General features: G+C 47.0%; 1 protein-coding gene across 6 annotated transcripts in view; it reads left to right on the forward strand.

The window, feature by feature from the left end:
* smarca4a (SWI/SNF related BAF chromatin remodeling complex subunit ATPase 4a) overlaps positions 1-13,961 on the forward strand; it is a 168,786-nt gene that overhangs the window by 87,436 nt on the left and 67,389 nt on the right. For all 6 annotated transcript variants that reach the window (XM_072248375.1, XM_072248380.1, XM_072248378.1 and 3 more), the window contains exons 7-12: positions 2,854-2,980; positions 6,574-6,747; positions 9,069-9,242; positions 9,825-9,992; positions 12,003-12,053; positions 13,318-13,448. In XM_072248375.1, coding sequence (XP_072104476.1) covers positions 2,854-2,980; positions 6,574-6,747; positions 9,069-9,242; positions 9,825-9,992; positions 12,003-12,053; positions 13,318-13,448 — 825 coding nt within the window. The remainder of the gene's footprint in view (positions 1-2,853; positions 2,981-6,573; positions 6,748-9,068; positions 9,243-9,824; positions 9,993-12,002; positions 12,054-13,317; positions 13,449-13,961) is intronic.

Here is a 13,961-nt window from a genome sequence, read left to right on the forward strand (position 1 = left end):
CAGGCCAGATTTCCCCTTAAGGAAACCATGGCCTACTTTTATCATGTGCCTCCAAGTATCCCAAAACTTCATCCTTGCATACTTCCAACCGCTGAAATCAGGCTAACTGACCTATAATTTTCTTTCTTATACCTCCCTTCCTTCTTCAGGGAGTGGAGTGATATTTGCAATTTTCCAGTCCTCTGGAACCATTACAGAACCTAGCGATTATTGAAAAATCATTACTAATGCCTCCATCATCTCTTCAGCTATCTCCTTCAGAGCCCTGGGATATAGTGCATCTGGTCCAAGTGACTTAACTACCTTCCGACCTTTCAGCTTCCCAAGCAGTTTCCCCTTAGTGATAGCAACTACACTCACGTCTGCCCCCTGACACTCTCGAATTTCTGGCATACTGCTGTTGTCATCCACAGTGAAGATTGACACAAAATGTTTATTAAGTTCACCTGCCATTTCCTTATCCCTCATTACTACCTCTCCAGCATCTTTTTCCAGATAGCCACTCTTGCCTTTCTTTTACTCTTTATATTTCTGAAAAGCTTTTGGTACCCTCTTTTATATTATTGGCTGGCCTACCTTCATATTTCATCTTTTCTCCCCTTATGGCTCTTTTAGTTGCCTTCTTTTGGTTTTTCCTCCCAATCTTCTAACTTTCCACTATTTCTTGCTAAATTATATGCCCTGTCTTTTGCTTTTATGCTGTCTTTAACTTCTCTTGTTGCCTCATACTCCCTGTAGAATACTTATTCATCTTTGGCATGTATCTATCCTGCGACTTCCAAAGTGACCCCAGAAACTCTACCCCTTGCAGTTCTTTTGTTATTCCTGATAGAGTCCCCTTCCAAGCAACTTTGGCCAGCTTCTCTCTCAAGCCTCTGTAATTCTCCTTACTCCACTATAACACTGATATATCTGACTTCAGCTTCTCCCTCTCATACTGCAGGGTGAATTCTATCTTATGTTCACTGTCTCCTAAGGGTTCCTTTACCTTAACCCTCTTAATCAAATCTAATTTAACTCCCTAATCTATTCCGAGCAATCAGCTGAAGCTCTCCCAGTTCCTCATAGACCAGGTTATTGGAGAAGAGTCACAATTAAATGTGATGTCAGTGTTTTAGGGTATTGCGAAAGATCACATTTAACGAATAAGGCTCTCGTGACGACTAGTAAGATGTTAAGTTTTCTTTACATGTTGTTGAGTATGGAGGGGAGTAGGGTGTGTGGCTGTCCTCTTTGCCCCAAGTGCTCCATCTGCTGCCAGTGGTATAATGCTGCAGTACACCGGGATACCATAAGCACAAGAAATACAAAACGCTGGAGGAACTAGGTGCATTAAAGTACTTGTCTCTGTTCCAGACATCCCACCTCTCCCGCAACTTCCGGGAGTCTCCCACGTATTAATAGTGGCTCCCTGATGACCGCAAATTATATGCAACATCACGGAAATCAATTTTTTGAGAGCAAGCGAGAGAGCAAGCGCGAGAGCGAGAGAGAAAGAGCAAGAGAGAGAGCGAGAGAGCGCTAGCGAGACCATGAGAGACAGAGAGAGAGAGCGCGAGAGCACGCCATGGCAGTGTTCCAAAAAAAGAAAATATAAAACGTACGTCACCCCAGACTACACTAAAGTGTACCCCTGCCTAATAGGGGTCAAAATAATGACAGTGTTGCTCGCTGCACTGTTTGCAACAGTGACTTTTCTATTGCCCATGGTGGGTTAAGACTGTAAAGGACATGTTGAGGTGAGTTTAACAGGTGTCATTCGTTCATTAGTATAACTAACGTTATTTAAACTAGCTGGCTAGCTGCTCAGGAGCTACTCTATTGCAGACATCCCACCTCTCCCGGAAGTTCCGGGAGTCTCCCGCAAATTGATGGTGCTACCTCCCTGAAAGGAGTTTTTGCAGGGTGGGATGTCTGCTGTTCCTGTGATGATCTATGAACAGGTATGTTACAGGAGGCAAAACTCAGGAAGTGCAGGAGGAACTCAGCAAGTCAGGCAGCATTTATGGAAAAGCGTAAACAGTGGACATTTTGGGCTGAGACCCTTCATCAGGACTGGAAGCGAAGGTGGCAGAAGCCAGGTTAAGGAGGTGGAGGTGGAGGAGGGGAAGGAGTACAAGCTAGAAGGTGATAGGTGAAGCCAGGTGAGGGGGAGAGAGGATGGTGAGGAGCTGGAAGGTAATGGGTAGAAAAGGCAAAGGACTGAAGAAGATGAAGAAATCTGATCTGTATGTCAGTATGTCAGCTTTCGTGGACCTTTTTCAGCTCTTTAATGCAGCAAGTGAAAGAAGACTCAAGGAAATAGGAGCTTCAGGCCAGCTCCACCACCGTGGTTTACCGACGCTGGCCTCAGCGTCGTCGCCTGCCATCTGTTTTGCCCTTCCATTAAGACACACTTCAGAAAGTACAATTAAATGTTCTGAGGAACATACACAAAATACTGGAGGAACTCAGCGGGGTCAGGCAGCAACAATAGAGGGGAATAAACAGTGGCAGTTTCTGGCTGAGAGCGTTCATCAGGACAACGGTCTCAGCCCAAATCGTCAACTGTTTTTTACCTCCTCATGGATGCTCCCTGACCTGCTGAGTTCCCCCAGCATTTTGTGTGTGTTTCTCTGGATTTCCAGCATCTGCAGAATCTCTTGTGTTTATAAGTGTTCTGAATTCTATGCTGTGCCCGTGACAAGTCCTGACCAAGCTGCTGCCTCCCAGGGCTTTCAGCTAGAGAAGGTTGGGGAGAACAACACTGGTCATGAGTGAAGAGACTCGATGGGCTGAGTGGCCTGATTCTGCTCCTATATCTTATACCCTTTGGTTGCGGCTCACACCACTAACATTCAATTATGTCGGCAGGTTACAAGCACGAATTTCCCATCGGATCCAGGAACTGGAGAACCTCCCCGGCTCACTGGCCGGAGACCTCCGCACCAAAGCGACCATTGAGTTGAAGGCTCTGCGACTCCTTAATTTCCAGAGGCAGGTTTGTATTTGGAGTGGGAAGTTCTGCTTTTACATCTTGGCTCTGCCCCGACAGCGTGGCCTCCGCTGGCTACAAGTGACAAGGTTAATAAATGCAACCGCGTGCGATCTGAAAGCAGAATGCTGTGACTGGGCTGCCTTTAGAGGCCGTGCTATCAGCTCCCTGCTGTGGGCTGAACCCTGCCCTGCTACTCACAGACATGCCCAACAGCACTGCCATGACAACGGGCTTGCTGCTGCACGCACACACACAAAGTTTCTGTTCATAGCTTTCTCTTCCTGCAGAAGACGCGAGCTCAATCTCCATCCCTGCTGTTGTTCTCTCTCTCTCCCTCAGAACAATGTTCCCCTTTTTTTATGCTCTGCGGACGAGCATACACACTCTGTGAGAACAAAGGAACAGAACCCATGAACCTATTCCATCATTCACTGAAACCATAAATGCATCTTAGAATCAGAATCAGATTCATTATCACTGACATATGTTTTCAGTTATCACCATTTTTGCTTTCTTTTAGCTCTATTAACTTATTTTATAAATATATTTCTTGTATGCGCCAAAAAAAACAAAATTCTTGACCTATGCCAGTAATATTAAACTTGATTCTGATTCTGAAATTTGTTATTTTGTGGCAGCAGTTCAGTGTAAGACTTTAAAGTTTACTATAATTACAAAAATTAAATACATACTGCAGAAGAGGAATAGTGAGGTAGTGTGTGTTCACAGGCCGTTCAGAAATCTGATGGCAGAAGGGAAGAAGCTGCTCCTAAAACAATGAACGTGGGTCTTCAGGCTTCTGTTACTCCTCCCTGAAGGTAGTAATGAGAAGAAGGCATGTCCTGCATAGTGAGCGATGATTGTCCCGGGCACCCTGCAGTCCAGTGCCAACATAGCATGCCCACAACTCACTAACCCTAACCTGTATGTTTTTGGAATGTGGGAGGAAACTGGAGCACAAGGAGGAAACCCATACGGTGACGTGTAGAACATACAAACTCCTGACAACTGGAATTGAACCCCTATTAGTAAGCACCAGCACTGTAAAGATCTATGCTAACCACTACACTACGTGAAGCCGCAGGACCAGACCTTTCATCTAGAGGCCATTCCGTTCATTGTGCTGGTAAACTACCTCATTGACACAGTGGCTAATTATCACACACACAAAATGCTGGGGAACGCAGCAGGCCAGGCAGCATCTATAGGAAGAGGTACAGTCGACGTTTCGGGCTGAGACCCTTCGTCAGGGCCTCTTCCCATAGATGCTGCCTGGCCTGCTGCGTTCACCAGCATTTTTTGTGTGTGTTGCTTGAATTTCCAGCATCTGCAGATTTCCTCATGTTTGCAGTGGCTAATTATCCCCATTCCCCTGCACTTTACCCACATTCTGCCCTCCCACAGTTTTCAGTGTTATCCATTTCCTTCTGAAAGTCCCTGATGATTCATAGATTCATAGTCAAAGAGTACAGAGGCCAGCCCTTGGGCCTCCATATCCATGACGACACTAGACCTGTTGATTCTCCCTGCATTCACATTGACTCTTGCCATCCCATGAATGTTCTGCCACTCACTCCCATACACCAGGGGCTACTTACTGCGGCCATGAACCTACCAGCATGTTTTTAGCTTGTGGGAGGGAACCTGAGCACTGAGGGAAACCCATGCAGTCACAGAGGCCCACAGCAGCTGAGGTCAGGACTGAAAACAGGCTACTGGCACTATGAGGCACCAGCACTGCTCGTCACAACACTGCACCGCCCTACTAAACCAAAGGTCAGGACAACATCATGGGCCGAAGGGCCTATAATGTGCTGTAGTGTTCTAGGAATCAGCCAGAACATTCCAGAAACAGAATAACCTGAGGTGTAAATAATGTCTTTATCACCATCGGTTCCTTTTACTGTGTCCTCTTCCCCTGTTTACTCATCTTTTTAGAACACAGGATACTACAGCACCGTACAGGCCCACGGTGTTATGCCGACCTTTTAACCTACTCTAAGATCAATCTAACCCTTCCTTCCTACATGGCCCTCCATTCTTCTTTCATCTGTGTGTCTTTCAAAGACTCTTAGATATCCCTGGTGTATCTGACCCTAACAACACTCCTAGCAGGGCACCCACTACTCTGTGTTAAAACCTACCTCTGTCATCTCCTCTATACTTTCCTCCAATCACCTGCACATTTACCAGTTGCTGAATATTTCCAGAATTTTCTTTCTTTATTCTAATTAATTGATTGTGGACGCCACTAACAGAGTCATACAGAATGGAAACAGGCCCTTCAGCCCAACTGGTCTATAATGACCAAGGTGCCCACCTAAGCTAGCAATATTTGCTATTGTTTGGCCCATAACCTTCTAAACTTTTCCCATCCATGTACATCTCCAGTGGTCTATTGTACCAGCCTCAATCATTTCCTCTGGCAAATCAATCCACATAAATACCATTCTCTGTGTAAAAACAGTTGCCCTTCAAGGCCCTGTTAAACTTTAAGGCTGGTTTATACTTGTGCGTAAGGGCTACGCTGTAGGCCTGATTTATACTTTTGCATAGCCCTACGCCGTAGCGAGCATGTGTAGCTGTGTCTGCGTCGCTCTGCAATTCACCGCCAAAACGCTAGTTGGCGGTGGGATTCCTGTGCCACTGTGTTGAGTTTCTTCGTGACAGACATGGACGAGGAAATGCATTTCAATTATTTTTGGATGTCAGCAGGTAGATTTGACAATTTGGTTCATCGTCTCCAGCCATTTATTTCGCATCGGTGTACAGACATGGCGGAGAAAAGCAACCGGAAGTGCGTAGGAGGAAATGCGATGCTACCAAGCAGACCAATCACAGTCGTTGCAGTCTGCGTCGCCACGATGCATGAGTTACTTTTTTGGGGAGGTGCGCATCACCCTACGGCATAGGGTACACGGTACCTACAGCGTACATTTGACGCAGAAGTAGAAATTGGGCTTTACTCCTCTCACCTTAAACCTATGGCCTCTAGTTCTTGATTCCCCAACTCTGGGGAAAAAGTCTGTGTGCATTCACCCTGTCTGTGTCCCTCATGATTTTATACACTTCCCTAAGTTCACCTCCCAGTTTCCTCTCACATTCCACCTTCGTGCTGGGTGATCAGTGCACAATCTTCCATAGATTAGTTATGTGAGCTAGGATTAAGAATTTCCTAAGAGCTGCACCTTGGTTCAGTCAAAGCACTAGTTGCAGTACCTTCATGTTACAGATGGTGTTGACACTGAGCTTATGGTTCAACTTATCCTTCACTCAGCAGCGCCGCCCACAGGTTCTGTTGGGCAGTGCAGCCTAATCATCAGTTAAAAATGTCCAGAGCATGATTTTGTGTTGCATCTCTCCATGAGCATCAACCACTGGGGCAGTGATTATACCCAGCAGCCAGTGGGATATTAGGACCAGTGATTACCCCGATCCATTTGGGTTGCAACCTTCACCCTTCCGTTACCATGACAAACATGAGGAAAGAATATCGTTTAAGATGTTTCCTGGTCTCACTCAGGTATAGGGCTGGGTGATGTCATCTTAATCATTCAGACTGTTTTTAATGAGCTGCCTCTCTGTTTGCTCCTCAGCTCCGACAGGAGGTGGTTGTGTGCATGAGGAGGGACACGGCTCTAGAGACGGCGCTGAATGCCAAAGCCTACAAGCGCAGCAAGCGGCAGTCGCTCCGCGAGGCTCGGATTACTGAGAAACTGGAGAAGCAGCAGAAGATCGAGCAAGAGCGGAAGCGGAGACAGAAACACCAGGTGAATGTGACCCCCGGAACTCAACACATTAACGCACGGTCCTGCGCGAAGGGTCCCGATCCGGGAGAGCGGCTGTCTCTTCCCTCCGCAGGTGCTGCCTGCCCTGCTGAGTTCCTCCAGCATCTTGAGTCTTGCTCCAGGTTCCAACATCTTCAGTCTCTGGTGTCTGCACAGTATTTATACAGCACCTTCAACATCGTACAGGGCACCTTGTGTTACAGAAGGGTTGCTTTTAAGATCAAGGATCAACCTTATGTGCCACATATGTAGCTGGTGGGTGATGTAGCAGCATCAGCCTTCGGTTTCAAGGCAAGTGGTCCTGGGTTTGAATCTGGCCGGCTCCTTGATGTTTTCCATCTGCACTGGGTTGAGTGTCAAGCTAGCAACTTGGCCTCGTAAAAACCAGGTAAATGCTGAAGAAAAGACAAGGTTGCTGGCCGATGCGCCACGAGGCGCGGAATGGAACTACGACATTTATATGTATCAGGATTTTGCTGTGGTGTGTTGGTGAGGGCACAACACGCAATTTAAAAAAACAACATTCAAAAAATATAAAGAATAAAGTATGATATAAAAATAAAGTTTGGTGTTAAAGTATGGATAAGGAATAAAAACCAGCATGTACATACAGTGTAAACAGTATTATAAAAAGCGGTTTAAAGTATTTACAGTTCAGCACAGTGCAGTGGTGGGGGTAATGGGGGGGGTGTGGAGAGTTTAACTAGAATGGTTGATCAGATTAACTGCCTGGGGGAGGAAACTTTTAAGATGGCATGAAGGTTTTGTTTTAATAGCTCTATAGCACTTTCCAGAAGGGAGGTTTAGGAAAAAGCAGTCCTAGATAATCATCCATATTGTGATTTTCCATAAAGCATAAGATCATACGATATAGAAGCAGAATTAACCCATTCAGCCCGCCGAGTCTGCCCTGCCATTCCATCAAGGCTGACAGAATCCTTGACAATGTTTGCTGTTTCCTTCACATTCTGTTATTTTTTTTCTTACATACGTTCCCTAAGAGTGAATTTTTATTCAGTTTCTTGGCAGCGATTTGTAAATTACATTACCCTAACAACTGCCGTATGGGAGAACACTGTGAACATCCGGTGGATCTCTGTAGGAATGCTGTAAAACGCTTCACACCAAGTCTCGCCAGAACAGGTGAAGACAAGCAGCCGAGGAAATGGATGTGAAAGAGAAAGTGCTAGAGAACCTTAGCAAGTCAGGTAGCATCTGTGACAACTGGAAGAGTTAACATTCCAAGCGTTTCATTTCATCACGTTGCCGTCGGGATTCAAGAAGAATCTTAAAACTTGTGAGGGAAAACAGAAGTTCCAGGAAGCTTCAGAGTGTGGACACAAGCTGAAGACGCCACAGACAGTGGTGGAAAAATTCAGGGCTGTTCAAGAGGTTACGGGGCATAGAGATCTCAGAGCAACACACAGAATGCTGGAGGAACTCAGCAGGTCAGTCAGCATCTGTGGAAGGGAATAGAAGGTCGACATTCTGGTCTGAAACCCTTCATCAGGACTGAAAAGTAAAGAGAGGGTAAAGAAGCCAGAATAAGGAGGTGGGGATAGGGTTAGGAGTTTAAGCTGGCAGGTGACAGGCGAGGCCATTAAGGGAGAAGGTGGGTGGGTAGGTGGAGGAGAGGGATATGAAGTGAGAAGCTGGGAGGTGATAGGTAGAAAAGATAAAGGGCTGAAGATGGAACCTGATAGGAGAGGAGAGTGGTCCATAGGAGAAAGGGAAGAGAAAAAGCACCTCTCCTTTCCTTTCCAGTTCTGATGAAGGGTCTTGGCCCAAAATATTGACTGTTTATTCCCTTCCATAGATAATGTCTGACCTGCAGAGTTCCTCCAACACTTGATGTGTGTTCCTCTGGATTTGCCAGTATCTGCAGAATCTCTTGAGTTTGAAATCTCAGAGGATTGTTTGAGGTGCAAGGGGTTATGGAGACAGGTTACAAGACACTGGGAACTGAGGAAAATGGAACAGAAATTGGACAAGTCCTTAACAATGCGACTGTAGATGTTTTTGTAACATCTAATTACAGTAGTTCAGACTTGACCTGAATTGTTATTTGTGAATGCCACAGGGAACACCCCCAACAAACTGTGACATGAAGTTGGTTGATACAAGGTAATTTTAGATCACGGTATCCTCGATCCAATCCAATGTGAATTGTAGGAATGTGATGGAGTATTGATGGAGTTCATGCTTTCTCACTGTTCTGCTTTTATGTTTGCAACCCATTCCTAACGACAAAATGATGCACTGACCCCCCCCCCACCCTCCCATCTGCCCATTCTTGCACCCAGGAATACCTCAACAGTATCTTACAGCATGCAAAGGACTTCAAGGAATATCACCGATCGGTCACGGGGAAGATGCAGAAGCTAACCAAAGCTGTGGCTACCTACCACGCCAACACCGAGCGCGAGCAGAAGAAGGAGAATGAACGGATCGAGAAGGAGAGAATGAGAAGGCTCATGGTGAGTCGCAACCTGCACCTCCCATCCCGCTAGCACCCCCTCCAAACACCTCCTCTGTGGGTACCGGCTGTGGTCAAGGGAAATGGCCCCTTTGGCCTCCTGGGGTGTTAATCTGTTCAGCTGCCAGGGGTGAATCAAATACTGCACACAATCCAGCTTCGTACAGGTGTAAGACAGAATAGATGTGGGAATGGATGTATGAGCGATTTTTGCGATACCAATGTTACCTATGTTAGCGCTGACTGTCTATTAAAATATCAATGCTGGGTTTTTACATCTCCCTTATATCTCACACTATCCCTATCTCTTCTCCTTGCTACCCCTCTCTCTCTCTCTCTCTCTCTCTCTCTTTTTCTCTGTGTGTGTCATCTTTCTCACTCTGTCTCTTCCCCTTTTGGTCTTTTCTCCTCTGTATTTCTCTCTTTTCTCCCTCTCTCCCTCCTCCTCTCCCTCCCTCCCTCCCTCTCTCTCTCTCTCTCTCTCTCTCTCTCTCTCTCTCTCTCTCTCTCTCTCTCTCTCTCTCTCTCTCTCCCCCCCCCCCCGCCTCTATCTATCTGCTTCTCTCGCCCCCTCACTCCACAGGCAGAGGATGAGGAAGGCTACCGCAAGCTGATCGACCAGAAGAAGGACCGGCGGCTAGCCTACCTGCTGCAGCAGACGGACGAGTACGTGGCCAATCTGACGGAACTGGTCCGACAGCACAAAGCAGCACAGGCAGCCAAGGAGAAGAAGAAGAAAAAGAAGAAGAAGGTCGGTGAGACGAGAGCCTTGGTATGAGTGGGGTTGGGGGAGGTGGACGGCTCCTGTGCGTTCCGTCAGCTCAAAGAAAGGCTTGGAACTGATGCTCCTTACACAAGTACCGGTTGCCCCAAAGCACCTCCCAGGCAATCATAGTTACCTGTGCAATATATGAAATACAACGAGCAGTTTGAAGATCACACCCAACAGTCATAAGATATTGAGCAAATGTTTGGGTTTTAAGCTTTAGTTAAAAGGGACTGAGGCTAATTCCTTTATTCCTCAATGTAGTGCTATCTCCCACATCTTCCAGATTTGAACACAGCAGCCTCTCGGGGGCCAGCCAAAGGTGCACTTTCCTTTTTAAAATTTGATTTTTTATGATCGTAAGACTATACTGAACTCCAAGAACAACTAGTACAGGAGGTCTACCACATCAGTGATCAGAGCTGCTGGCCAGCAGGCAGACAATTCAGAGAAGGAAAAGCCGCTGGACGGCCAAGAGAAGCCGGCGGACGGGACGCAGCATGGGAAGCCGGCGGACGGGACGCAGGATGGGAAGCCGGCGGACGGGACGCAGCATGGGAAGCCGGCGGACGGGACGCAGCATGAGAAGCCGGCGGACGGGACGCAGCATGAGAAGCTGGCAGTCGAGTCGGAGAAGGAGAAGCCGGTGGTTGGGTCGGAGAAGGTAAGCCGGTGCTCGTCCAGGAGTAGGAGAAGCCGACAGGCGGCTAGGAGAAGGAGAGGCCGGTGGACGAGCCGGGAGAAGGTGAAGCCAGTGCTCAGTCGGAGAAGGAGAAGCCGGTGGTCGGGTCGGAGAAGGTTCTGAGGAGTTGACGTGTGTGCAGACTGTGCTGCTGCCTTCTACTCAAAGACATAGGAGTTGGTGCGTGAAAGCAGCGTGTGGTCTAACTGTGAGTTACTGTCTTGGACATTTCTCTTGCATTTACAAGACCCTGTTGGACATTCATAATGTGAGATGGTGCAGGGCTATTTCCCTTGTTTGGTGGTGAGGCAGCAGTGTGGCCTTGGTTGTAACGAGAACCAGGCCTCAAACGGGCTCGCCTGCTGCTGCAGTCCAGGTGAGACGAAGCTGGAGGCGTTGTAGTATGGAGTCTGTGCTTGGCTGGGAGCTGGCCTCGGCCATCAATGTGCCCTCCGGTGTCTGACGGGCTGGATTGCTGGGAGCTGTACCATCAATGTGCATGTTGCTCAGGGACGTGGAATCTACATGTGTTTTCTCACGTAATGATGTGAGTTTTTTTTTTCTCACTCACTATTTTGAATGTATGTTATGCACCTTGGCCCCAGAAAAATTCTGTCTCATTTGACGGTATCCATGTAAGGTCTGAATGATAATTAAACTTGATTTGATTTGATTTTTTGATTTAATTTGACATCTACCAGAGAGCTTGGGCCCATGTCTCGTTCAACATCAAACCCAAAAGACAGCATGGCTGACAGCGTGCATTCCTTTAATACTGGCTCGATGCTTTGAGAGTAATAGGGACACAGAACAATACAGCATGGATACAGGCCTTTCAGCCCAATCAGTCCATGCTGACCATGGTGCCCATCCAATGAGTCCCAATTACCAGCTATCACCCTCTTCTTACATGAGACTATTGTACCTGTCTCTTCTGATAGCTCTTTCCCATACTCACCACCCTCTGTGTGTAAAAGTTGCCCCTCAGGTTCCTTTTAAATTGTTTCCCTTTCACCCTAAATCCAAGCTCTCTAGTTTTGGACCCCCCTGCCCTGGGGATAGGACTAACTGCTCACACTACCTATGCCTCATACTGTAGATAAGGGCAAGCCTTCTGGTCAAATCTGTGGAGTGGTACAGGTGCCTTGGGCTCACCTCCTCTGGAAGAAGTTTTAAGACTATAAGGCATAACAGCAGAGGCAGGCCCTTCGGCCCATCGACTCTGGTCTGCCTTTCCATCATGGCTGATTTATTATCCTTCTCAACCCCATTCTCCTGCCTTCTCCCGTAACCTTTACCCTTTTTACTTACAGAAGCAGGAAAACGTGGATGGCTTAGGTTCGGCTGTCGGTCCTGATGGTGAGGTGAGTGATTCGGGAAAATTTGGGTTTGTGATGTCAGCAACAAACTCTCCTCATAGATTAAACCTCTCATCTCTGGAATCAACTTGGTAAACCTCCTCAGCACCAACTCCAAAGTCAGTGTGTCTTTCCTTGAGTAAGAAGACTAGACCTTCGACTGCGACCAAGATGTCTTATGTTGTGGACAAGGCTTTCACCAAAGTATCTGTTCTTCAAACGGTTCTGGGCTGAAGAGCACGTTCTTATGATAAAGGCTGTGATCTGATCTGGTTTCCTCCCTCATCCCAACGACTCATGGGTTAGGGTTAGTGTGTTGGCACCAGAAGCATGTCAAGACTTGCAGGCTGTCCAGCTCAATCCTTGATGATTTGATTTGATGCAACTGTTGCATTTCACAGTATGTTTCAATGTACATGTGACATATAAAGCTAATTCTTAATCTTTATCTATCTTTAATTAATGACAGGCAGGCTCAGAAGCAGGAGCATTCTCCTCCTCTGAGATGTAGGAATGTAAGAAACAGGGAGAGGAGTAGATTATTTGGCCCCTTCGAGCTAAGTCTGTCATCCATCAAGATCACGGCTGGCTTACCTTTGTGACACTTTCCGGCATTATCCCCTTATCCACGTAACATCAAGAAATCTGTTGATCTCGGTGTTGAGTGAACACAGATACTGAGCTCTCCCACCATCTTCCAATGTGAAGAAAGTTCCAAAGGTTCAGCACCTTTACTTTGGTCGGATTTCAAGGGTCAAGAAAATAAAATCTAACAGCATTTCTATCAAACACAATGTACAAATAAGTATTCTATACATAGAGTGATTGTATGTACATTAAATGACGGTGGGTGATATGTAGGTAGTGGCGGGAGGTGGTGGCGTGGGTTAACGGGTTGAGGTGTTGATCTGCTTGAGAGCTTGGGGGAAGTAACTGCAGAAGTTTCTCCTTATCTCAGTCCAAAATGGCCCACCCTTATTTGTTCTTAAACCATCTCCCTGTCTCCAGCCCATCAAGCCGTTTTAAACTTCAATGAGATGTCAAACTTAACTCTAAAAATAACAGTGCTAGCCCATGCAGTCTTACAACAAGCCTGCCTTCCCTGCAGCCATTCTGGTGAATCCTCACTGTGCACCCTCCATGGTGAGTAGGGAAGGGAGAGAAGGAATTGGGTGAAGGATTGAGGTGGGCGAGTGGATCAATGGGCTTGGTGGGGGAGGAAAAGCAAAACGACGAGCTTGACTCACTGGGAAATGTCCCTCGCCCTCAGCTGCTGGATGAGACAAGCCAGATGAGTGACCTGCCGGTGAAGGTGATTCACGTGGAGAGTGGCCGAATGTTGTCAGGAGCCGAGGCACCGAAGGCCGGGCAGCTGGACGCCTGGTTGGAAATGAACCCTGGGTGAGTATGCAAGAACACAGCAGGCCCCCCGGGCAGTGTAGAATCACAATCACAATCAGATTTAATATATGTTGTGAAACTTGTTTTTTGGCGGCAGTACAGTGCAATATATTTTTTAAAAAATTATAAATTATGATCATTTCCTGAGCAGTTAGATCAAAAATATAGTGGGCTAGTGTTGATGGGTTGGGTCATTGTCTGCTCAGAAATCTGACGATGGAGGAATGAAGCTGTTCCTGAAACACTGAGCGTGTGTCTTCGGGCTCCTGTACATCCTCCCTGATGGTAGCAGTGAGAAGAGGGCATGTCCTTTGTGCTGGGGGTCCTCAATGATGGAGGCCACCTTTTTGAGGCAACACCTCAAAATACCCTCCATACCCTCGATATGAAGATCCCCTCGATGCTGGGGAGGCTCGTGCCCACGATGGAGCTGGCTGAGCTTGCAACCCTTTTCCAAGCTTGTCCAGTGGCCCCTCCATACCAGCAGTTACAATGCTGTACATGGTGATAGAA

This window comes from Mobula birostris, chromosome 32 (assembly GCF_030028105.1).
Source record: "Mobula birostris isolate sMobBir1 chromosome 32, sMobBir1.hap1, whole genome shotgun sequence".
NCBI classification, from domain to species: domain Eukaryota; kingdom Metazoa; phylum Chordata; class Chondrichthyes; order Myliobatiformes; family Myliobatidae; genus Mobula; species Mobula birostris.